The sequence below is a fragment of the Cricetulus griseus genome, chromosome 9 (genome assembly GCF_003668045.3).
Source record: "Cricetulus griseus strain 17A/GY chromosome 9, alternate assembly CriGri-PICRH-1.0, whole genome shotgun sequence".
In the NCBI taxonomy this organism is placed as follows: Eukaryota; Metazoa; Chordata; class Mammalia; order Rodentia; family Cricetidae; genus Cricetulus; species Cricetulus griseus.
In genome coordinates, this window is record NC_048602.1 from 9416258 (window position 1) to 9441928 (window position 25671).

The 25671-nt window shown below is 53.6% G+C and overlaps 2 protein-coding genes across 2 annotated transcripts in view; both read right to left on the reverse strand.

The window, feature by feature from the left end:
- Window positions 1-2183: 2183 nt before the first annotated feature.
- Tgfb1 (transforming growth factor beta 1) lies at window positions 2184-20699 on the reverse strand. The gene is made up of 7 exons (XM_027430378.2): window positions 19327-20699; window positions 16035-16195; window positions 13659-13776; window positions 10111-10188; window positions 9832-9979; window positions 2862-3015; window positions 2184-2499 (listed from the first exon to the last, which is right to left on the reverse strand). The coding sequence occupies exons 1-7, from the start codon at window positions 19679-19681 to the stop codon at window positions 2341-2343; spliced, it is 1173 nt and encodes a 390-aa protein (XP_027286179.1). The 5' UTR covers window positions 19682-20699; the 3' UTR covers window positions 2184-2340.
- A 407-nt stretch (window positions 20700-21106) lies between these two features.
- Window positions 21107-25671, reverse strand: part of B9d2 (B9 domain containing 2) — a 4675-nt gene continuing 110 nt past the window's right edge. The window contains exons 1-4 of the mRNA XM_027430379.2: window positions 25642-25671; window positions 25133-25224; window positions 24004-24129; window positions 21107-21671 (exon numbers count right to left, since the gene is read on the reverse strand). The exon at window positions 25642-25671 is cut by the window's right edge and continues 110 nt beyond it. Of these exons, the coding sequence (XP_027286180.1) occupies window positions 21358-21671; window positions 24004-24129; window positions 25133-25220 (528 nt within the window). The 5' untranslated portion in view covers window positions 25221-25224; window positions 25642-25671 and the 3' untranslated portion in view covers window positions 21107-21357. The remainder of the gene's footprint in view (window positions 21672-24003; window positions 24130-25132; window positions 25225-25641) is intronic.

The following is a 25671-nucleotide window of genomic DNA, read 5'->3' on the forward strand; positions in this document are numbered from 1 at the left end:
CAGGATGTTTGTGTAACTGCTGGGGGGGAGTCTGCTTCCCAAAAGGGCTCTGCTGCTGTGATGTGTGTGAGCCTGTGACTCTGCCTGGCATGTGGTACAACCATGGCCCTGTGGAATATATTTTTGTGATGGTCTTTCCTATCTAACTCTCTACTTATGTCATGTCCCCGCAAGGCCCCAGGGCTGGACTGTTTATAGTCTGTGTATGTGTGGTCTGTGACTAGGACCAGGTGTCAGAATCTACACGCCACTAGTCCCAAGAGGTGAAACAGGTTAATGTGGTGGGAGTGTTTAGCAGTTCTTGAGGGGCTCCAGTGACTACAATCCAGATTGTTGTGTCCTTGCTTAGGTCTTTCCCTTGTGGGGCCTGGCCTCAGTGCTGTGAGTTAGTGGCGATGACAAATGTCCTTGCAGAATAAGCTCCTTCTGCCCCCAAGCCAGCCCCAACCTGGTCCTTGGAGGTTCTCAAATGTGGAATAGAAAGAGGCCAGGAGGCCCAGGCCCCACTCACCCAGTCTCAGTACCATCAGCTTCAGATCAAAGAAACTCTGCCTCTCTTCTGGACATTCCCTGAGTGAAAAGCAAGTCCAGGAGCCCTGGGGGCCTGAGAAAGGCAGGGGGCAGGGGAAGCGAAACTCGGGAGAAAGGAAAGGAAACTGGGTGGAGAAAGAGGAAGCAGGAAAGAATTCACAAGCTTACCCCAACAGCAAGGGGATGGGAAGGGATGAAATGGCAGATAAGTAGATAACTTATTTTCTCAAGGTTACACTCACACCACGCGCCCCCCCCCACTCTGCTCTCAGGGACTTACTAGAAACTGAGCCCCTGAATTCAATGTCTTAGGTCACCTCTCATGTCCCCCAAGTTCTTTTGGGGTCCTTTACTCTTGATATGATCAAGAAAAGCTGTCTGAGGCACATGTGCAGATCCTGGGTTCAAATCCCAGCTCTGCCACTCACTAGCTCTGTGAATTTAAAAACTAAGGGCTCCTTCTACCTGTAAAGCACAAACGCCCCTCCCCTCCAAAAAAAAGGACGAGCAAGCTTTTGGGGAGAATGGGAAATGTAGAGTCAAGACGTTCCATGCTCCATTTATCTACCCCTGGTTGGCTCTGAACTTGCAGTGATGCTCCTGCCTCTGCCTCCTACCAAAACTACTCAGCGGGCTTTTCCTGGAGGACCAGGTGGCATTTCTGGCCCTGTGTAGCGGCAACATGGCTACGGACAGTAAGTGAAGGAAAGAGCAAGTGAGGCTGTGAGCCAGCAGACCTTATTTACAGAAACAGGCTGTAGGCTGGGGTAGGCTTTGGGCCAAAGTTTGCCAACCCCTGCTCCATTAGGCCGTGGGAAGACTGCTGTGAGCCTGCTGTGAGCCGGGGCGGGCGAAGGGGTGGGGAGGGGTGGGGGGACATGGACATGGACACGGGACAGCCGCACACCTGACATGTAGGAGGGTTGTCACTCCCTGGCTTGTGCTGGCTCAGATCTGACTCAGCGTCGTCTAACACCCTTCCCTTGTTCTCTCTCCCAGTCACAAGTCACACTGGTCGCTTTGCTCAGTGGGTGACCCCAAGATTGTTGTCACTTGTCACTTCAGGTCTTCCAAGAATGCCTCCCCCTAAACTTCCTCCAAGTCTCAAATGCCACTTCCTCCTGGTAGCTCTCCCCGCCCCCCAAAGCTTCTTTGCACCTCACTACATAGTCAACCCCACCACCAACCACTGAATTTTGTTTTGAGACAAACAACGGTCTGATAGCCCAGGTTGGTCTCCAATTCACTATGTAGTCCATAAGCCCAAGTTCCTTATCCTGCCCAGTCCTGGCATTTTAGACGCCACGCACATGCAGCACTTTCAGCCAGTATTTGCTCGTTTGCTGCCAGCCTCCAACTCGGAGATCCCCCTGCCTCTGCCTCCTGAGTGCTGGGACTCAGCACAACTCGCTGAACCAGCATTGTAAACTCTGCTCCATCCTTATGTCCTAGACAGCTGCAGGAACTCCGAGGCATGAGACACTGTGACCAGGAGCTCCATCCCTGCGGAGTCTAACAGGGTTTTCCTCTAGGGCGCTGGCATTGCCCACTGGAACCCTGGGGTTTCCAAAGCAGGCTCCGGATGGAACAAGGCGCGGGAGCCTCAGGCAGGAGGGAGACCCAATCGGGCGCCCAATGACACGGAGACCACCGGTCCTCTCTCACCTTTAATGTGGAACCCCCCCCCCAGGGTGGGCATTGGGGGGGATGGGTTACAGGTGTCCTTAAATACAGCCCCGGGCGCTGCGGGCGGGGCGGGGCGGGGGGCTGGGGGGGGGCCTGCCGGGAGGGGCGGGGCGGGGCGGGGCCTCAGCTGCACTTGCAGGAGCGGACGATCATGTTGGACAACTGCTCCACCTTGGGTTTGCGACCCACGTAGTACACGATGGGCAGCGGCTCCAGCGCCTGTGGCACACAGCACGGTGACGCCGAAGCACCCGGGTTGTGTTGGTTGTAGAGGGCGAGGACCTGCGTGCGTGCAGGCGGGCCGGGGTCACAAGCAGGGTCCACAGACTCTGCCCATCTGTAGCTATGTGTCTTATCTCGAGTCTCCCCATCTCTGCCTCTCCCCAACTTCCATCTCCCTATCTCTCCTAGTCTCTATTTCCATCTCTGTCTCTCCCATCTCTTTCTTCCCATTGCTCCATCTCTATGTCCCTCTAATCTGTCATCCGTCCCCATCTCCTCTGCATCTCCCTATTTCTGTCTGTCTGCTTCCCTTTCACCCTATCTCACTAACTCTGCACTGGTCCCCACCCCCCTCTCTCTCCCTCCCTCTCTCTCTCTCCCTACCATCCCAGCCTTTGTTCCATCCCGTGAGCCAGACTCACCTTACTGTACTGTGTGTCCAGGCTCCAAATGTAGGGACAGGGCCCCAGACAGAAGTTGGCATGGTAGCCCTTGGGTTCGTGGATCCACTTCCAGCCCAGGTCCTTCCGAAAGTCAATGTACAGCTGTCGCACACAGCAGTTCTTCTCCGTGGAGCTATGGGCAGGAGGGATGCAGGTCAGTGGAGCAGGGACTGCCACGCTGCCCCCTCCAGCCTGTCCGTGTACGCCACCCTGGGCTGCCCTCACCTCGGTCTCCCAGGGACCCCAGTGATAACAGTAACACCGAGAGCAACCATCCAGACTGCGGGTGACGCCCTTCCTGACTTTGTAAGTATCTGCAGGGCTGGCCACAACCACTGAGAAGCCCGGTGAACGCTCACACAGGTTTTTACAGGGCACAATAAATCATGTCCCATCCACACATGGAACACAGAAGAGTAATCTCGGGGCCCCATGTGTGCTGACATGCTCTATTTGTGCAACAAATGTTTACTAAGCAGTATTTTGTGAGGCCCTGTGATGCTGGGTGGCACAAACAAAACAGACCACTGCCTTTGGAGGCCACTTTGTCATAGCTCGGCACATCACTCCTCCGTCCCAGACATGGCTCCAAACCGTCTGTAGCAAACGCCTAAGTTATCACTGTGAGTCACAGGTGATCAGATCTGGCTTCCCTCAGCGCCCTCTCTCGCCCACAGCCACACAGGCTTCCTCTCTAGTCCCCAGACACAGTCTGACTTGGGACACACACTTGTAATCCCAGCACTGGCGAGGAAAAGGCAGGGTGATGACAAGCTCAAGGTGCTCCATGGAGACACCGCTGAGTTTGAGGTTAGCGTGAGCTAAGTGAGACTGTGTCTCGAAAAGCCACAAACAATCGGCCTCATCTCAGGGCCTTGCTCATGTTGTATGCCTGACTTGCCACAGATCTTCCCACAGATGCACACTCTGGCTTCTTCCTTGACTTAATTTAAGTTTGGCTCAGGGTTGACAGATAAAGAAGAAGCCTGCCTTGAAAACCTAAAGACCTGCCAGGCGTTGGTGGTACACGCCCTTAATCCCAGCACTTGGGAGGCAGAGGCAGCCGGATCTCTGTGAGTTCGAGGCCAGCCTGGTCCCCAGAGTGAGTGCCAGGACAGGCTCCAAAGCTACACAGAGAAACCCTGTCTTGGAAAAAAAAGAAAGAAAGAAAGAAAGAATGAGAAAACCTAATGACCTGAGTGTGTGTGATTTCCCCAAACTCACATACTCTTGGAAGGAAAGGACAGGCTCCACAAAGTAATAATAATAAAATATAAAAATAAACGCACGCATGGCACTGCATGCCTTTAATCCCAGCATAGAGTCTCGAGGGGCTGGGATCTCTGGGAGTTGCAGTCCAGCTAAAGCTACATGGTGAGACCCTGCCTCAAAACAAATAAATAAATGAACATATAAAAGTGTGTTTATCCACCTCGGCTCAACTATCTATCACCCAGGAGCCTTAACTCCTGAAATAGCACCTGGCATGCAACAGATGTTCAGTGAGTATCCACTATGCAAATCAACACCACTTCTCTCACGGGCCTTGCTCACCACCACCCAGAGCGTCCACTGAAACAACTGTTAAATTCCACCCTGGGAATTTAATGCCAAAATTATTACAAGAAAATGTGAATCTCTGTATGGTTTTGTTTGGTGCTGTTGTTTCTTTATTTTGAAGTAGGGTTCCACTGTGTGGCCCTGTCTGTCCTGAAACTCACTCTGTAGACCAGCCTAGCCTCTAACTCAGGGATCCGCCTGCCTCTGCCCCACGAGTGCTGGGATTAAAGGCTTGTGCCACCAATGCCCTGCCTATTTTAAAGATTTATACATTCATTTTTATTTGTCTGTATGTGTATGCCTACATAAGTTTGTGTGTCGTGTGTGTGTAATGCCCAAGGAGGGTAGAAGAGGGCATTAGGTCCCAGGGAACTGGAGTTACAGATGGTTGTCCTTGTATGTGAGTGTGACCATGTTGGGGTGCTAAGAACGGAACCCGGGTCCTCTGGAAGAACACCCAGTGCTCTGAACTGCTGAGCCGCCTCTCCAGCCCCCAACTGTCAAGATTTGAAGTGGCTCAAAAATTCTGATAATGTTGACTGTTGTTATGCCATTTCTGTTGTTTCTGCAATTTCCACTGTAAAACCATCTTAATCAGAACAGGAAAATTAAATAGTCCCCAATCTTTTTTTTTCTCCCAAGACACAGTTTCTCCAGGTAGCACTGGCTGTCTTGGAACTCACTCTGGAGACCAGGCTGGCCTCAAACTCAAAGATGTACCTGCCTCTGCCTCCCGAGTGCTGGGATTAAAGGCGTGCGCCACCAACGACCGGCTTGTTTTTCTTTTTTTGAGACAGGCTTTCACGTAGCCAAGGCTGACCCTGAACTCCTCTCCCTCCTTTGCCTCTGGTTCAATTCCCAGCCCCACCTGGAGGCGGCTAACAACCACGTATAATTCCAGGATCCGACATCCTCGCGTGACCCCTGTGAGCACCATGAATGCATGCAGTGAACGTATATGCATACAGACAAAACATCCACACATGGAAAATAAAATAATTAAAAAAAAAAAAAAGAAAAACTAAAATTTGGCAGGGCAGTAGTGGCACACACCTGTAATGCCATCACTCCACAGGCAGAGGCCGGCCGGTGGATCTCTGTGAGTTCAAAGTCGGCCTGATGTACAGAGAGAATTCCAGGACAGACAAGACTGCACAGAGAAACCCCATCTCAGAAAACAAACAAACAAACAACAACAGCAAAAACCCCACTAAAACTGGACACACTAAAAAAAAGAGTATGTGAACTGGGCAGGCATGGCTGTGCACACCTGTAATCCCAGTGATAAACAGGAAAGGACAGCTGCAAGTTCTAACCAGCCTGGTCTATGCGGGAAGTTCAAGCCAAAAAGGGCTACAGGAGACCTTGTTTCAAACAGTGAAAAATAAAGCATCCGAGGATATACGCAAGTATACCACAGGCAGCCGGGCGTTGGTGGCACACCCCTTTAATCCCAGCACTCGGGAGGCAGAGGCGGACGGATCTCTATGAGTTCGAGGCCAGCCTGGTCTTCAGAGCGAGTGCCAAGATAGGCTCCAAAGCCACAGAGAGACCCTGTCTCAAAAAACCAAAAAAGAAAGAAAGAAAGAAAGAAAGAAAGAAAGAAAGAAAGAAAGAAAGAAAGAAAGAATTCCAGAGCCACAGAAATCCCAACTCTGGATACTGAGGTCCTTGTGGTCTCAACCTGCTGAGCCAACAGCTCTCCAGGTGACTGTGACAGACACACCACACACCCGGGCTTCCTGGGAGGCAGCCCTAGGCGTGGTATAGTTGCACAATTACTTCTTGGAGCCACCCCTGCCGGTCTGCAGACTGCCACAATATAAACCAAACACCTGACTAGAAAAAGACATTTCAGATTGCACAACTTTTGGGGATTCGAGAACAGTTACATAGACTTTATCAAAGATTAAGTGCCCTCCCGCTGCCCCCTTTTATTTTATTTATCATTATTGATATTTTATTAGGCAGGCTCTCTTTATGTCCTGGAATTTGCCGTGTAGACCAGGCTGGCCTCAAACTCAAATGGAAAACTGCCTGCCTCTGACTGCTGAGTGCTGGGAATAGAGATGTCTGCCAGCAAACCTGGCTATTTAAAAAACATTTTTATGTGTATGTGTGTCTTCCTGCACGGATGTGTGCGCACCCTGTATGTGCAGTGCCCACAGAGGCCACGAGCAGGAATTAGATTCCCTGGAACTGAAGCTATGTATTGTTAGGAGCCACCAGGTGGGTCCTGGGAACAGAATCTGGGTCCTCATGCTCTTAACTTCTGAGTCAGCTCTCCAGATGCCCCGCCCTTTTCTCCAGGCAGCTTGCCCCAAACATACTATATAACTACCGATGACTTGGAACTCCTGCTTTCTGCCTCTACCTTCCCAGTGCTAGGATTAGAGTTGTGTTCACCATGGCCAGCTAGATCTTGGACTTCTGAATTATGGGCTTTTTTTTTTTCTTTTTTTTTTTTTAGTTTTTCAAGACAGAGTTTCTCTGTGTAACAGCCCTGACTGTTCTGGAACTCACTGTGTAGACCAGCCTAGCCTCGAACTCAGAGAGATCCACTTGCCTCTGCCTCCAGAGTGCTGGGATTAAAGGCCTGGCTAATGTATGGATTCTTAACTAGTTCACATCCTCACAATTATAAGTGTCAGCAGTTGCCAACTTGTGGCTAATTTCATTCTGCCTACTTCCTTTTGCCCCTGTATTCTTTTTATTTGTTTATCTGTTGTTTGTAGGAAAGTTTACTTTCACTAGGAAAGTGAAGAGTATTTTAAAATGTAAGCATGAGCCAAAAGTATAAATCAATATAGGTCAGTGGTAGACCCCCCGCCTAGAATCCCCCAGTGAGGGGCTGGGGGCGTGACTCAGTGGTAGACCCCCTGTCTAGAATCCCCCCAGTGAGGGGCTGGGGGTGTGGCTCAGTGGTAGAGCCCCTGCCTAGAATCCCCCAGTGAGGGGCTGGGGGCGTGGCTCAGTGGTGGAGCCCCTGCCTAGAATCCCCCAGTGAGGGGCTGGGGGTGTGGCTCAGTGGTAGAGCCCCTGCCTAGAATCCCCCAGTGAGGGGCTGGGGGCGTGGCTCAGTGGTAGAGCCCCTGCCTAGAATCCCCCAGTGAGGGGCTGGGGGCGTGGCTCAGGGGTAGAGCCCCTGCCTAGAATCCCCCAGTGAGGGGCTGGGGGCGTGGCTCAGGGGTAGAGTGCTTGCTACCATGTATAAGGTGCTGGGTTCCCTCCTCAGAAACACAAAAAGCAGCAACAACAATAAAATTCTATTTAAGAATTGAATAGCAACTTACTAAGATCCAATACTACTCAGAGTTCATAGTTCCCGAAATGTGCCACACACATCTCTTTTCCCTCCCTCTTTTATTCCTCTCCCTCCTTTTCCCACCTCCCCGGCACCCCAGGCCCTGCCTTCTGCTGCTGCTGACTACAAACCCTCCTTCCTCTTTGTCTTTGTTGAAGAAACTGACAAGGTTCCCTGCCATCTGTACTCTGCTGGGTGTATCCCTGTGGCAGCTGAAGCTACAGTACCCATCAGATCATCGTCTCTGTCTGGCAAGCCTTCCTAGACTGCACCGTGTTTCTTCCATGTGCAATCTTGGGTTGTCACAGCTGGGGACATGGCTTGGTGAGTAAAGTGCTTGCTATGCAAGCATGAAAACTTGAGCTTGGATTTCCCAGAGCCCACATATACGTCACGCATAGCCAAAACAAATATATTTGGTGTATGTGTAAATGTACATATTCATACATGTTTATACTCTTGCAACACCTGTATAAGTACACACACACACACACACACACACACGTATATATAGAGGAGGGCGATTTTCATGATTTCCTAGGTTTGTTTTCCAGCGTGGGAGAACAGAGCTTGCAGAGCTAACAATTAATTATCAGAATTAATTAATCATTAATCTGTCAGAACCTTGATGTGTTCCAACGTGAAGGTTGATGGCAAAAGGCAGTGAAGGTGCCAAGGTGGACGACGACGGAGTCCAGCCCAAGGACTGACACGTAAAGTCCGAGGCAGGGAAGGGACAGGTCGGCTCATTGCTCTCAACACTCCAACCCTGCATTTCAAACCTTCTAGGATCTAGCATTTCAACTTTCTTGCTTCTGTGGCGTTAAGGTGTGGTGTGAGTCCACCATCCTGCAACAGCGTGGTTATTTACACCTGTAACCCCAGGCAGAGCATTCAAGCCAACCTGGGCTAGAGAAGTGAATTTGGGGCCAGCCTGGAATACACAACAAAGCCCTGTCTTGTACAAAACAGAGCACAGCAGGGCTACAAGAGGCTAAAGGCGCTTGCTGCCGATCCTCACACCTTTCTTCTACCTACAGAACACATAGTGGAAGGAGAGAACTGACTCTCAGAGATTGTCCTCTGACCTTCACACACGTCACGTGACACGATAACCCCCCACTCGCATACACACTCCACACACACACACTCCACACACACACACACCATTCACGCTCACTCACTGATATAATTTAAAAACAAACAAAAAGAGCTTGTCATCCTGAGAGCAGTCTGGACACTCTGGAACCCACTCCTGATGATCTTGGCTCCTCAGACTCCCGTATTTCTTTTTTTGCTTTTTGTTTTTTTGTTTGTTTGTTTGTTTGTTTGTTTTTGAGACAGGGTTTCTCTGTGTAGCTTTGGATCCTGTCCTGGCACTTGCTCTGGAGACCAGGCTGGCCTCGAACTCACAAAGATTCACCTGCCTCTGCCTCCCGAGTGCTGGGATTAAAGGCGTGCGCCACCAACGCCCGGCCCCAGAGTCCTGTATTTCAATGCTGTTTTCCAATACTCCAAAGTCTAAGCCTACATATCCAGAAGTTCCATCTCCCAACGTCCTCAGACGGCAGCACAGCAAGATCCAGTGCACTGACCCTCAAAAGACTCACATTCTGGCTTTCTCATAGCCCCACACCGGATCCCGCCATTCTGAGCCCCAGTATTCACCACTCTGCCAACACCAAAGATCACAGTCTGCCAAGAGCTCAGGAAGCCCACGAAGACCACCTTCTGACTGTGAGACCAAATGCTTTCCTGTGGTCAACACCCAATTGCTCACATTAAATTCTTCTTTCATTAGAATCCCAACATGGCAGAAGTCTGGCTAGCCAGAACGTAATCCAACAAGCTGACCTTCCAACTCAGACTTCTAAGAATTCTTGTAACAACCTTCCTGAATTCTCTGATCCCAACACTCCAGCAAGAAAACACCCCCTATTCTAGGACTCTCAGCTGCCCCCCAGAACCAGGAAGCGGTCCCCAAGGCCTCCAGGCTAAGAGCACCAGCTACAAATCAATGGTGGCACATCTGTGGTCAAGCCCTGAGCCTGCTGCGCAGCCGCAGAGGAAGGCAAAGCTGTTCACCTGAAGCAGTAGTTGGTGTCCAGGGCTCTGCGATGCCTTGAGCTGTGCAGGTGCTGGGCCCTCTCCAGCGGGGTGGCCATGAGGAGCAGGAAGGGTCTGTTCATGTCATGAATGGTGCCCAGGTCACCTCGACGTTTGGGACTGATCCCTGTTTGGGTTCGGATGTTGGGGTTTGAAAGATAAGACATACACTTACAGGGAGGCATGGGTGAGCAAGGAGCAATGAGACTTCAACAGGCAGGCACATGCAGCGGCCATGCCAAGCATCATCAGGCTCACCGTTGATTTCCACGTGGAGTACGTTGTCTTTGCTGTCACAAGAGCAGTGAGCACTGAAGCGAAAGCCCTGTATCCCGTCTGTGGGAGAGAGAAGGAATCTGAGGTTGACTCACCCGGCTTGAGGGAGGAGGCCGGAAGCTGCCAATCCCAGGGGCTCCTTCCTGTCACCCCACACGCCCGCTCCTGGTCTTCAGTTGCTGGCCCCGTCTCGCCCTTATTCAGGACTCAGCTCAAACATCAACCCCTTGGAGAGGCTCGGAAAGAGACAGTCCCTCTCACACTGGGACATTCCTTCACTTTCTCCACAGCAAGCAGGGGCTCTGACACTTCTGCTTGACTATTTCCATCTTTCATTGCTCAAAGTAGAACAGCATTTACAGGAGAGGGGTCCATCCCCTGCCTTCATTTCCTTCATTTTTTTTAAAAAAAATCATATATATATATATGTACATGTATATATATGTATATATATATGTGTGTGTGTGTGTGTGTGTGTGTAACGCATATTATATATGTGATATGTACAGCATATATATGGAGATAGAGAATGTATGTGGTAAGCTTGTATGTGTTGCACATACAGAGGCCATAGCTGAGTGCTGGGTATCTTCCTCAGTTGCTTTCCCCCTTATTGTCTCAGACAGATCTCTAGGTGGCCACAGAGCTGTGTGTCTGCCTGTCTCCTCACTCCACCCCCAACAATGTTGGGTTTACGTGTTTACAGGCATATGCTATGCCTGGGTTTTCACATGGGTTGTCGGGTATTGGAACTCAGTTCTTGTGCTTGCAATAGGAAAGTTCTTGCCCAGCTGGATGGTGGTGGCTCACTCCTTTAATCCCAGCACTCACGAGGCAGAGGCAGGCGGATCTCTGTGAGTTCCAGGCCAGCCTGGTTGACAGACAGAGAGTTCCAGGACAGCCAGAGCTACAGAGAAACCCTGCCTCGAAAACAAAGACAAACAAAAAAAGCTCTCACCCACCAAGCCAACTCTCCAGCCCACTTTTTCTTTTGAGAGAGGGTCTCAGGTAGCCCAGGCTGGCCTCAAATTCTCAAACTCCCTATGTGGCTAAGAATGACCTTGATCTCCTGAGTCTCTTAGATCTGTCTCCCAAGTGCAAGGCTCAGTAGGCTTCTACATCATGCTTGTTGTCGTGGGTCTCTGTATTCCGTGTGCTCTGTGAAGGCTGATCCTCAGTCATAAAAATAAGCATCCACTGTGATCCAGGGCCAGGAGCAGTGTTGGTACAGGAGAAGTTTAGACCTAACGCAGGTGTCAGGTCTGGCTCTAAACTCAGTGTCATGTCCTTTAATCTTAAAAGGCCTCAATTTTACAGGCCAGGAAATGAAAGCACACTAAGTGACTCGGCCAAGGCCACACAGGGAGGCCACAGGCAAAGTGTAAAACTAACCTGAGTGTTTTCCTACCCTGCACTGGTAGATGGGCTTTTATTTTTAGATACTAAATTGCTCAGTTGGCCAATTTTTCCCATTTTATTTATTTCTTTATTGTGGTGGGGGTGCACTACACCAGGGTGTGCATGGAGGTCAGAGGTCAACTCATAGGAATTGGTTCTCTCCTTCTACCATATGGGTCCTGGGGATGGCCTCAACTCAGGCCACTAAGCTCACAGGCAGGCACCCTTTACCTGCTGAGCCATCGCTTTTTTCCCTCCCTCCCTTCCCTGAGACAGGGTTTCTCTGTGTAGCCTTAGCTGTCCTGGAACTCACTCTGTAGACCAGGCTAGCCTTGAACGCAGAGATTATCCTACCTCTCTGCCTCCCAAGTGCTGGGATGAAAGGCCTGAGCCACCGAGGCCCAGCTTGGGAGACGTTTCTTGAGTGGACACATATATGATACCTTTTAAGTTCCTACTGTATACCAGGCCCTGCACTGGATCCTTCCCCGTCTCTGTCCAGTGGTTTTCATCATCCTTTGTGGTACCAGCCTGCTCAATCCCACCGGTCTCCCCACACCCACTCACATCCCAGATCCTAAACTTTCCTGGGTTTCTACCGCACCCGGAGCTTCCCTCATCCAAGTAGGGCTCCCTCCATGTAGGGCTCCCATCTGGTCTTCCTCATCCAAGGCCATCAGACCTTATTGATGTCTGGAAAGACCTGTGGACCTTGTGAGGGCAGGACCCAGTTATGACTGTGTCCCCCACAGCGTCCACACAAGATCACTCACCACAGAAACCCTGCAGCACTGACTGAAATGGATCTAAGGACGAGAGGAAAACTGATACAAGTTCTATGGATAGAGACAGAGACAGGGAAAGACTATTCCCTCCCGGACAGACGGACGTGTCAGGCCCTCCCTGGCCGCAGAGCCTTGGTACAGGGTGATGGGGGATGTTCTTCTGCATATACGTTTCTCTTATTGGTTGACGAGTAATACACTGATTGGCCAGTAGAGGCAGGAAGACAGGTGGGCTAAATGCTGGGGAGAAAGGCGCCCCAAAGAGATGCCATGTAGGGGGCTGGAGAGATGGCTCAGAGGTTAAGAGCACTGACTGCTCTTCCAGAGGTCCTGAGTTCAATTCCCAGCAACCACATGGTGGCTCACAATCATCTGTAATGAGATCTGGTGCACTCTTCTGGTGTGCAGATAGACATGGAAGCAGAATGTTGTATTTATTACGTATACAACATTCTGTAATAAATAAAAACATATACAACATACAGAATGTTGTATACATAAAATCTTATAAAAAAAAGAGAGAGAGATGCCATGTAGCCATTCTCCGGTAAGCCAAGACCACGAGAAAATACATAGATTAATAGAAATGGATTGATAATTAAGACAGAGCTTGCCGGGCATTGTTGGCACACGCCTTGGGAGGCAGAGGCAGGTGGATCTCTGTGAGTTCGAGGCCAGCCTGGTCTCCAGAGCGAGTCCCAGGATAGGCTCCAAAGCTACACAGAGAAACCCTGTCTCAAAAAAACAAAAACAAAACAAAACAAAAACCTAAAAAAAAAAAAAAGACAGAGCTAGCCAATAAGAAGCCTCAGCCATTGGCCAAACAGTTTTATAATTAATGCATCTCTGTGTGCTTATTTGGGGCTGAAGGGCAGCGTGACCTGGCAGGACAGAAACTTTCATCTTCAACAGGATACTCTTGCGAGACTTTTTCTGGTTGCTTCTACTCATCTCAGGAACATTACCTCACATGCCCCCCTCCTCCAGGAAGCCCTCCTTGAACACAGACAGTCAGGCACCTCCTGAGTGCTCAACTCCAACCCTCTCCACTCTGAGTCACCACCACCACCTAGCTGGAAGTCGGTTCTTCCTTCAATTATCCAAAGGACCACAAGCTCTGTTGAAGGCAAGGATATGAGTTGTTTGGGTAACTGCTGTGTCTCTAGTGTCTCCTGGCAGAGTTCAGGGAATCACAATCAGTCAGCAATTGATCCACTGGAGAGAACTGGGGAGTACTTTTGAACCAGGGTACTTTTTGATATCAGTAGAGGTGGTGGTGGGTGTTAGGCTTGGTGATGACAAGCCAAGGTAACCCCACTGGAGGTGGGCACAGACAAGCAATCTCACCTCCTTGGTTCAGCCACTGCCGTACAACCGCAGTGACATCAAAAGACAACCACTCCGGCGTATCGGTGGGGGACAGCAGTCGGTTACCAAGGTAACGCCAGGAATTGTTGCTGAATTTCTGAATGGAAACAAAGCAAAGAGGAGTGAGTAGCCACCATCCTGCCCCCAGACACCTGGTTGCAACCCCATGCTACCTGTCCCCACAAGCTGGCTTCCAAACAACCCTCAGACACTGGCTTCAGGTACATCACACCAGGAGCCCTGCAGACTCCACCCTCACATATAGTCCCCAAGAGCAGAAAGCAGATGGGGAAAAAAAAAACAACCCAGTCTGTGGTCAAGGCACCACCAGGCACTTCAGCCTGTACCCCAGCCTGGGAGCCATGGGTACGTCTTTCCCTTTCCGGACCTAAGTTTCTTCCACGGCCGGATGCTCAGCCACGGCAGCTGGCATGGTCCACAACGCGAGTGGTTGTTGCTTAGCTGCTTATACAACTGTGCAGACGGTTCGGCAGTTTTGACACCCTGCCTTTGGGAGACTGGTAATTTTCTCATTTATTGGTTTACAGTTTATTAGTTTATAATTATTATTATGTGTTGCATGTACTGAACGGTCTTCCCAACCGTGAATTTTCTTTTCAGACCTAGTCTATGTAACCCGAGCTGTTCTAGAACTAACTATGTAGACCAGGCTGGTCTTGAACTCACAGAGCTCCTCCTGCCTCTGCCTTCTATGTGCAGAGATTAGTGTGCGCCACCACACCCAGGCTTAAACATGTTATTTTTGGCAGGACGGTGGTAGGACACACCCTTAATCCAAGCACTCAGGAGGCAAAGGCATAGGCAGGCAGATCTTTGAGTTCAAGGCCAGCCTGGTCAACAGAATTAGTTCTAGGACAGCCAGGGCTACATAGAGGAACTCCGTCTCAAAAAACAGCAACAACAACAAAAGTTGTTTTTGAAGTTCAGAATAGAGACTGCTGACTAAAAGACTAGAAAAGCACTGAAATGTTTAATTTCTTGGTTTGCAACAAGGTCTCACTATTCTAAGATGGTCTTGAACATTTGGGTTCAAGAGATCTTCCTGTCTTGGCATGTTGAGTAGCTGGGACAACAGGTACAACTACATAGAGCTCAATAAAAACAAAAACAACAACAACAAAAAAAGTATTTTTGATGACCGACTCATGTAGCCTTGTCTGGCCCAGAGGCCCAGAACATACTATGTAGACCTGAAGTTTTGTTTTTAATTTTTATTTTATGTGACTTTGTGTTTTGCCTGCATGTGTGTCTGTGTGAGGCTGTCGGATCTTAGACAGATTTATTTTTACTCTATGTGTATGAGGGTTTTGTCTCCTTGCATGTATGCATACCCTGTGCACGCCAGAGACGTATCAGATCGCCTACAACTGAGATTAATAGTCACCACACTGCTGGGAATTGAGCCTGGGTCCTCTGCAAAAGCAACAAGTGCTCTCAACTGCTAAGAACTCCAGTACTACTTCAGTTTTCCCTTGAGACAAGGTCTCATGTGGCCCCGGCCTCAGACTCCTGAGACTCCTCAGCCTCCACTCCCCAAGTGCTGGGATTCCAAGTATGAATCCTGAAGACTCCAACTGCCTTTCCTGCCTGCTTTCTCGTCTTCCTCACTCTTAACTGTTCTTTCCTGTACTAAGGACAGAACCTAATGCTTTTCTCATACTTGGCAATCAGTCTACCACTGATCCACGCCCCCAGCCCCTCACTGGGGGGATCCTAGGCAGGGGCTCTACCACTGATCCACGCCCCCAGCCCCTCACTGGGGGGATCCTAGGCAGGGGCTCTACCACTGAGCCACGCCCCCAGCCCCTCACTGGGGGATCCTAGGCAGGGGCTCTACCACTCCTCTGGGGGATTCTAGGCAGGGGCTCTACCACTGAGCCACGCCCCCAGCCCCTCACTGGGGGATTCTAGGCAGGGGCTCTACCACTGAGCCACGCCCCCAGCCCCTCACTGGGGGGATTCTAGGCAGGGGCTCTACCACTGAGCCACGCCCCCAGCCCCTCACTGGGGGATTCTAGGCAGGGGCTCTACCACTGAGCCACGCCCCCAGCCCCTCACTGGGGGGATCCTAGGCAGGGGCTCTACCACTGACCCCCAGCCCCTCACTGGGGGATTCTAGGCAGGGGCTCTACCACTGAGCCACGCCCCCAGCCCCTCACAGGGGTATTATAGCCAAGCATACAAACACAGATATTCATCTCCTGGCTCTTTCTGCATATTTAGAGTTCAGCCCCCCAAATTCGGCTATGTAGACCCTGTAGCCTTCAAACTGAGCCACGCGTCCACAGCTCTGCACTGGTAGCTTGTGCCAACCTCTCAGGCCCCAAGCCTCACCTGGTAGAGTTCCACGTGTTGTTCTACACTTGACTTGAATCTCTGCAGACGCAGCTCTGCCCGGGACAGCAATGGGGGTTCAGGCACTGCTTCCCTAATGTCTGACGTATTGAAGAACATATAGACACTGTGTGGGATGTCTTTGGTTTTATCATAGATTGCTAGGTGGGGAGGAGCAGAAGGAAAAGGCATCAGGTAGGTGACAAGGATGAGAGCAACAGGCGCACCCCACTTCTGAGGTCCTGAGCCCTGACCCTGACAGCCCAGGTCGGTGGCCCACTTGATATTTTTTAATTTTTTAACTTTTAACTGTACTTTGTGTATGGTGCCCGTGGAGGCCAGAAGAGGGTGTGAAATCCCCTAGAACTGGAGTTACAGATGGCTGTGAACTGACATGTGGGCTCTGGAAATCCTCTGGAAGAGCAGCCAGTGCTCCTTCCCACTGAGCCACCCCTCCAGCCCCCACTGATGGTTTTAGCCGGCTGACCTCGGGCGGGCGAGGGTGTCTCCCTGTCTGGGTTTGCTTCCTCTCTGCTAAGTCGGACCCATCCCATGAAGCATCACCTGTCAAGTTCCCTTCAAGCATACAGCTGCCAAGGCCCACCCACCCGAGCTACAAGAGACCAGTCTCAAACCAAACAAAACAAAGTTGTAGAGTAAGGGACACAGCCATAATTTGGGGGATTAGGGAGTCTCAGCTGCCTAGCCCGGTGGGTGCTCCTGCACTGAACCACACCCTCAGTTCCTCCACTGGCAGGTTCTAGGTAGCAGCTGAACCACACCTCCAGCCCTTTTGTGGTGAGCCCTAGGGAAGCGCTCCCCCGCTGGGCCAGCCTCCCGTTCTGACTCAGGTTGTCTGTAACTAAAGTGCCCTGTAACCTGTGGTGGGCAAACTCCTCCCTTTAACCCTAAGACATCACCCAATTCCAGGATTAGGGGGAACAGATGAGACTCAGGACAAAAGCTAACGATGTAACACGCAGACAGGTCGCTCATATATATACATGTTAGCCAGTGCAAGTCTGCAGCCAGCACTTGGGAAGCTGAGGCAGGAAGATCTTTGAGGGTGAGGGTTTAGCCTGTGTGTATAGACAGACACTATTTTTATGTTGTTGCTGTTTTTTTTTTTTTTTAAAGGAATACAGCAAGTAGTAAAGCTATCACTCGAAACACTTTACAAAGATAAAGAAAGACAGGGACACTTCACAACATAAGATGCAAGCCACCTGGCTCCAGGGAATAATCGTTTGTTTGCTTTGTTTCTGGAGACAGGATCTCATAGCTTAGGCTATGCTCAAACTCGCTGTGTATCCAAGGATGGCCTTGGAGCACTCTACCTCCCTGGTGCTGGGATTACAGTCATGGACCACTAAACTCTGCTTCTTCCTGGCCAGCGTGGTGTTAACTAGTACCCATGTGTCATCGGTGTGGTGGTGAAATGCATCTCTAGGTCCGAAAGACTGAATGATGGGAGCCCCATTTACTAGACGGCTTCCTAGAAAACAGGATGTTTGGGTTGGGGGGTGATGGGGTAAGATCCTCAGTCAACTGGGGCAACTGCCTCTGGCTTCCTGGAGTGGAAATGAGATGATGTCCGGGACATGGAGGAAGGGCAGAAAGACACCTCTTCCTCGTGCCTCCTTTTTTCCTAAGGGCCCTATTCTTGGTCCAGTTGTTACTCAGCAAACCTCAAAGGGAAGGGTAGCATCCTAGCTGGGGGTAACAGATAGGGGGGCAGATAGGAGGGCAGGAAGGATTATGGGCGTCGCAGGGGGAGGGGGAGCGACACAGATGAGTCGGTCCGTGGGAGAGGAGACGCGGAAATGGGGAGGCAAACGCCGGAAGAGATAAATGCCTTCGAGAAGAAATAACAGTCTCAGGGGAGAGGGAAGGACGTCTTCGACAGGGTCACATTCGGGAGTGGCCAGGGAGGGGGGTGTCATTAGGCTGGAGCCCCAACTGGGTACAACCCAGTGTGCAACCCGGAGGGACTACAGACCCCTACAGCTCCCGGGTCGTGCAAGGTGCCTGAGTCCCGCGTGGGTGCCGACGGGGCGGGGCTGTGCGCCCCCGCCCACTGCTGGGGTGAGGAGGGCGGGAGACTCACAGCCCAGGGAGGGCGGGATCCGGACCTGCCTCGTCTCGCCCCAGGCTCCCCGCGCCGCGCCGCGCGGATCCCCGCCTCCCCCCTCCCGGGCACGGGAAGGAAAGGGAAGGGAGGAGGGCGAGGCGGCCGGACGCTGGGTTTCCCCCAGCCCCCCCTAGGAGGAACTGGGACTTTGGGGGTTCAGCTCTGTCCCCCAGGAAGCGCAGGCTCCTCCCCACGCGCGTGGCACCCACGTGGGGCTCTCTCAGCCGGACCGACTCGGTTTTCTCATTTGGGTTTTGTAGGCTGGCTCTCCCCCAGCCCCTAGGGCTCGACACCCGGGGATTGGCCGCTCGCGCCTATCCCTGCTCCACCCGCTCGCCCGCTCGCCCCGCGGGGCCATCTTCCCACGCCAGTGTCCCTCTCCAATGACCCAGTATTCTACATTTCTTAGGGACTGGCTCGCTCGCTTGCTCGCTTCCTCTGCTGGGCTCCGCCTGCCCGCGCTCGCACGCTCGCACGCTCATTTACGTCCCTAAGCAAAACACCTCCGGGCTCACTTTCCGCACCCTCTCCGCTCCTCTTCCTTTAGCCTCCTTCCCTCAGCAACTTCGCCTCCCTTCCCCTTTTCAGCTACTTTGTCACTTGCAGCCCCACGGGGACTCCGGCCAGAGACGCCCTATGCGCCCGGCGCCTCCTGGAAGTGAGCCAGCCCACTTGAGAGTTTACCGGGCAGCCCTAGGGTCCTCGTCCCCTACTTTCCTGCCCGGGGATCTCTTCCTCTCCATCTCACGACCCACGACCCGACCTGCTCTCCACGCCTTTCCTCTCCTTTCCCAAATGATGGGCGCCTTCCATCCTCTTGAGCCGGGCTCTACCTTTCTGCAAAGGGAACCCCAGGAGCCCTGCATTTTTTTTTTTTTTTTAAGAACCATGGGTGGGGGTTAGAACAACAAAACCTGCTAAGTGCTCCCTCTTCTAGAGAGGAACTCTCCTCCACCCACGATCTTGCTGCCGTCTAGACTTAGAGGTCCACTTTAAGGGCTCAGGGTCTCTCTTGCAGCCTTCCTCTTGGGGGTACCCACGCTGGTTGCCGGAGTCCCTCCAGCCGGTCCGCTCTGCCGGTGGTTTCCTCCCCCAGTGACCCCGGCACCGCGGCGCCCCCTGCGGGCTCCCTCCCGGCTCCCCGGGCCCCTCGGAGCTCACGGTTGCTGCGGTCCACCATCAGCACGCGGGTGACCTCTTTGGCGTAGTAGTCCGCCTCGGGCTCCGGCTCCGGATCGGCGCTCTCGCCCGCTACCCGGTCGCGGGTGCTGTTGTACAGGGCGAGCACGGCCTCGGGCAGCGGGCCGGGCGGCACCTCCCCCTGGCTCGGGGGGCTGGCGAGCCGGAGTTTGGACAGGATCTGGCCACGGATGGCTTCGATGCGTTTGCGTTTCACCAGCTCCATGTCGATGGTCTTGCAGGTGGAGAGCCCCACGGCTGGCCTCCCCGGCGTCAGCACCAGGAGCCACGGCAGCGGGAGCAGAAGCGGCAGGAGCCGCAGCCCCGAGGGCGGCATGGGAGAGGCGGCGCCCCGCGCTCGCTCGCTCGCGCGCGCGGCCCGGCGGAGAGCGCGAACCCCGGGGTGGGGGGGCGGAAAGGTGGGATGCGGAGGCCCCGCCTCTGCAGGGCTGGGGTGGCTGGGGTGGGTGGGGGGTTCCTCCCCAGGAAGGTTAGGAGAGAGCCCTGAATAATTTGAGGTTGAGGGAGAAAGCGGCAGGAGTCGCGGCGGCGGCGTGTCCCAAACAGGGTGTCTCACTATGCCACCCGGGGGAGGGGGGTGTAAAAATCCAGACGAGCGCTCTCTGGGACTCCCCCCCAAAGTGGGTGTTCTTAAATAGGGGAGCTGCTGGCAGCAGGTCTGAGTGAGATGGGCCTCCCCCGGGAGGGTCAAAGAGAGAGAGAGACAGAGAGACAGAGAGGGTCCTGGGATGCAGGGGGGACTCGGGAGGCAGGCTGGGGGGGAGGGCGGCGTGCAAGGGGTGCGCCCCAGCTTTGGGGTGAAGTCTTGGCGGGGGGCGGGGCTTGCGGCTCCCGAGGGCTGGTCCGGAATGGGGGCGTCCGAGGAACGCCGTGCGGCGAGCGGGCGAGCGTCCACGACGGTGAGCGAGCAGGGAGGTCTGAAGTTCCCCAGGTCCTGCCTCTCTCTGCGGGACGGGACAGCGCAGCGCCCAGCGGTCCCCGCGACTCCGGCTCACAGTAGCAGCGGAAAAGTCTCAAAACTTTTTTTTTTTTTTTTCCCTCTTCTTCCAACCAGCTCGTCCCTCCTCCCACCCCTCCTCCCCCTCCTTCCCGCAGTGGCGGCGGCGGCGGCTCCGCTCAGGTTCTGGGGCCTCGGACGACTCCTCGCTTGCTCCTTTTGCCGGCTCGGGCTGAGGCCGGCTCGGCGGACGGCTCAGAGCCGGGGGTGCCCCGGAGGGGCGTCCCCCCCTGCCCCGGCCGGGGGCCTCGCTGTCTGGAGGATCCGCGGCGGGAGGAGGAGGAAGAGGAGGAGGGGGACGGCCTGGGGCGCGAAGGGCGGCGGCGGCGGCGGCGGGGACCGGCTGGGGCGGCGGGGGTTTTGAAGCCGCCCCGGCCCCACCCAGGAAGCGCGCGCGGGGCGGGGGCAGCGGCAGCGGGAGGGTATTGGGGGGGCCACCGGCTTCTTCTAGCGTGGGCGGGCTCCGAGGGGGGTCCCTGCAGCCCTGCGGGAGGGGGCGGGCACCCCGGCCCCGCCCCACCTCCAGGGTGCTGCCTCCTGGCGGCCGAGCGCTACCCCAGCGGGTGACCGGAGCTTTGGGGGGTTGATGAGAAAATAGGGTCCCAGAGGTGATAGTGCAGGTGGGGACCTAGGGTGGAGAGAGTGAGGCTGGGACAGACGTTGGGTCTACAGAGGAAGGGGGAGGATGAGGCAAGAAGACGGGACATCTGAGAGCTGCTGCGGCAGGTACAAAGAGGCACCATACCCATGAAAACAGCCAGCTTTTATTAAGTGTCTCCCACGAGCCCAAATGCCAGTTCTCCTTGAGTCCCTGGAACCCACACACTAACTAGCCAGTAATTCAGTGGAGCATGGGCCTCAGAGGAGTTCCTGGCCTTGCAGTCCCAGGTGGGACAAGAGGGGCCATGACCTGGCCGAGGCCAACACTGCCGGTATCCATCGTCCGTGTTCTTGGCCGCTGTGCCAGACTGTGACTAGTGGCGGTTTGAAGTCCCTCAACACTCCACACCATAGCGATCAAAGTGGCGCAATAGCAGGCCGATGGCAAGATGCACTGTGCCGCCCGCGGCCGTGTGCAGGCGATAGCGGTCAGCCCCGCTGTAGATGGTGTCTGCGTGCAGCAGCTGTGGCCCACCACCCACGAAGGCCCGTGCCAGCTGTTCCCGCCAACTGCCCAGGGGCCTCCAGGTGGGACAGTCCAGCTGGTGGGTGCCTGGGCTGCTGGGCACATGGCAAAAGCCATAGCCAGCAAGCTGGCAGCGGCCAAAGCTGTCCTGGGACCACACCTGGAGATGCAGTCGAGGCCAACCTGCAGGACAAGAGGGGTTAGACAAAGAGGAGATGAGGGGAGGGAGCCCCATGCTCCTGGGTTCCCATCCCCCATCCATTCCACACGGAAGTCACAGGGCTCTACATAAATTCACATTACCCGCCTCTTCAAAACCCTTCCATGGCTCCCCTGTAAAGTCCAATGTCTTGAGTATGAAAAGCCTCTGTTGACGCCCCTTTGAGGTTCCTTCTGTCTCCCTGAGACAGCCCACTGCTCTCCCAGCCCCCCAGTCAGAACCTCAACTTAGACCCCTCTCTCCTCATGAACCCGCTCTGTTCTCCCCCACCTGGTCTTCCCAGCGCAATTCCACCTCTCCCCTTCATTGGGTTTCTAGTGTCCTCAAAGCACAGCCGAGCTTCCTAGCCGGCTAGTCAAAGCACTTGGAGATCCAGTCCACTTCCCCGAAGCCCTCTCCCTGTTGGGCCCTGTTCTAGAAGCTGGGGACACGGAGCCGCGATGAACACAGCAGACAAAAATTCCTGCCCCATGCAGCTGACATCCTAGACAACCAACATAGTAAATAAGTAAATTACAGGGTATGTCAGATGGTGATAACTGCTATGGAGGAAAGGAACGCTGGGGGTGGGGGGGCTGGGGGGTGGAGATGTAGTTTGGAGGGGGTTGTAAAGGAAGCTTTGCTAAGAAGGTGACATTTGGGCTGAGCACCGTGGTGTATGGAGGGTGTATATGGCTGTCATGCCAGCACTTGAGAGGTAGAGGCAAAAGGATTCCCCAAAGTTCAAGGCTAGCCTGGTCTATGTAATGAGTTCTAGGACAACCAGGGCTATCTAGGAAGACCTTATCTGGAAAGGTGAACTTTTTTTTGTGCACACTTGGGAGGCTGAGGTTCCAGGCTAGCCTGGACTATGTTCAGAGGCTCTATCTGAAAAGCAGACAGACCAACCAGGAAGCTACACGTATGCAAATCTTAAAGGGAGCAGGCCATGTGGGCAACTAGGGGATGAGAGGTCCCAGCCAATGCCAAAGTCCTCAGGTCGATGGAGCTGGCCTGGTGGGGCCAGTGGGGAGAAAGGTCAGAGGTTGCCGGCCAGATTACATAAGGCCACGTGACAGCAGGGAAGACTCCCGCTCTATCCTGGGTAAAAGGAGAACTGCTAGAAGGCTCTGGACAGACGAAGGACATGGTCAGACAGACTTAGGTCCTCCCAGGCCCCAGCTAGCTGCTGGCTGTGGGAGCCCAGTGAAGACTGAAAGGATGGTCCAGGTAAGAGAGGATGGGCAGAGTGGGCACAGGAAGGGGGTCAGAAATAGAAGCCAGGATTATTTCAGGTGTTGGTGAGCAGAAGGAGGGACTAAGGAGAAAGAAATCAGGGGGGAGGCAGCCTAAGGCCAGGCCTGAAGAGATGAAGGTTTATTTCTTTGCCTCACCCTCTAACACATCACCTGTCCAGAAGCCAGTAGGAGTGTTCAAAAGCAAAATCAGGTCCATCCATTTCTTCCTGCCCCCCACCCCCCCCCCACCCCACCCCAGCGTCTTCAGTAGATGGACTTAGTGTCTTTGCAACCAGGGACCTGCGTTCTGCTCCCTGCCACAGCATCCCCTTCCTCCTCCCGCACGGCCATCAAATGCCTGGCTGGCTCTTCACGCTGGCTGGGCCTTCAACCTGCTAAAGCTCTCTGCCTCACCCCTCTTCTGTCTCCTCCTGGCCCTTCCCAGCCAAGCTCCAAAGGCTCGCTGCCCTAGCAGGTCATGTGACTACCGGGAGACTTCTGGGTTCCCACGATCTCTGTGCTGGACCCATCTGGAAACTGGACCACCTGTCTTCTACCTGAACACGGGACTTGGAGTCCTGTCTTGCTTGGGGATGTCCCTGCTTAAGCCGGACGGGCAAAGACTCAGTCGACAGTACTGAAATTGCTGAAATGCCCAGGCCGTTTCCCAGAATCTGCCACGTTTTAACCAGAAAAGCTGGGCTGGTGAGATACCCTCCTCCCTCGTACACCCACTTCCCCTTTGAGCAGGGCCTCTCCTTTTGTGAGCAAAGGCAACTGGCCCATTTCCTGCCCCTCTCCTCCCCATCTTGCTCTCTTTACCCCTCCCAGCCTCCTCGGTGCCCTTTACCGGAAGGCAGCCCCCCTCCCACTTGACCCCTACTTCCTGATACCTTTTCTACTGCCACTTCTGTCACATTCCATGGGCCTAGGGTTTTCGATGGCTTCAGATCCACCTCTCTAGAGGACGCTGTGCCAGGGAAGGGACTCACAAAGTATGAGGAGCGGGAACACCATGGTGTTCCGACCCCAGCTCCTCCTAGTGTGACAGGCCCCCCGCCTCTCATCCTATACCCACCTTGGAGACCTTTGGTGGCAAAGTGCAGGTCGATGGGGTGGGACCAGTAAGCCATATCCCCTATCTGAGGTGTGTCTACCTGCGTTTGGCCCTCCCGCACACCTGACAAGAGCTTCCACGCAGCCCCTGTAATGAGAACCAGGACATATAGGGTTGTAGGTGAGTAACAGCCTGCAGGAAGGGAGCCCCACCATGGCTACAGGAGTGTTTCCCCCTTGGGGCGTGAGTTACACAGTGCGGACTCTACAAATATCTGGGTTCAGATCTTGGCAGCAGAAGTGTACACCTGCAGTCCACCACTTGGGAGTGAGCTTGTCTGAGGCTTCCCTGGGTTGTCTGTTAAGTTTCAGGTCAGCACAGGCTAAAGTGTGGGTCCCAGTCTCTAAAGGAAAACTGGAGGGAGATGGAGAACTCACGAAAGAGCATATATCTTGGCACTATTTGCTGTGCAGTGGCACACGCCTTTGGTTCCTGAACTCTGTGAGTTCGAGACCAGCCTGTTCTAAAGAGTAAGACGTTCCCTGGACAGCCAGGTCTACACATAGAAACCCTGTCTCGATCGTCATGTAATTCCATCTTGTTTGTAATTCAAATAAATAAATAAATACTCATCAGAGAGAGAGAGAGAGAGAGAGAGAGAGAGAGAGAGAGAGAGAGAAACCCTGTCTCAGAAACCAGTAAATAAATAAACAAATCCTGGTACTATTCACATATGTATTGTGTATTTTGCAGTGTTGGGGATGGAACCCAAGGCCCTGAATATGCTAGGCTAGAACTCTCTGGCAACAAGCTACAATCGCCAGCCCCTAATCTTATCTCCTTGTCTGTGCAACCTTAGTTACTTTTCCCTAGCTTGTCGGGTGGTGGGTGGTACACGGCTTTAATCCCAGCATCATCACACCCAGCTTGTCAACTGGCCTGAGGGCTGGAAGTGAGTTCATGTGTTCTACCTAACAGCCCCCTATCCTCAGGGGTTGGGCTTTCAGAGGATGGGATAACCCAAGAAAAAAGGATTTTTAAAAAAGCAGATGGCATGGTCTGAGCCAGGTGGAGGAAAGGACACAGGGACTTAGGCCGGGAGAGGGGGCTGGGCATTGGTTGGGAGAAGAAGCAGGCCTGGGGAGGGTACCTGTGTGGATGCCCCACTTGCAGAAGAGGCTGCTTTCAGAGAAACCGGTGGCCCCTAGGATCTGCCCGATCACGTGCACTTCAGCCATGGTTCTAGGAGGGGAAAAATCCAATCACAACCCTGAGAGCTAAGTGTATGATTATTTCCATCGGACAGCTGGAAAAACTGAAGTCCATCAAGCAAAGAGCGGTACTGTGATTCCGCGGCTAACTCCATCAACCCGGTGGCCATGAGGTCTCCGCCACCGGCACAAGCCACCTCCCCGGAGAAGCCCAAGACAAACAGGGAACGCGCTCAGAGGTGCGCGGCGCAGAGCCTGCACAAACAAACCCAGTCTCCGACCCAAGCTTAGCAAGCCCCACCCCTGGATGCGCGGCCCCGCCCACACGCGCAAGGCCCCGCCTCTTCGCGGCAGAGCCGCCCAGCTTCAAAAGGCGCATGCGTCCCGGCTGCGGGGGGGGGGGCCTCCTTAGCCCCACCCCTGGGCGCGGCGCATGCGTTCCTCCTACCTCCGCGTACTCGACCGTTAGGAGCGAAAG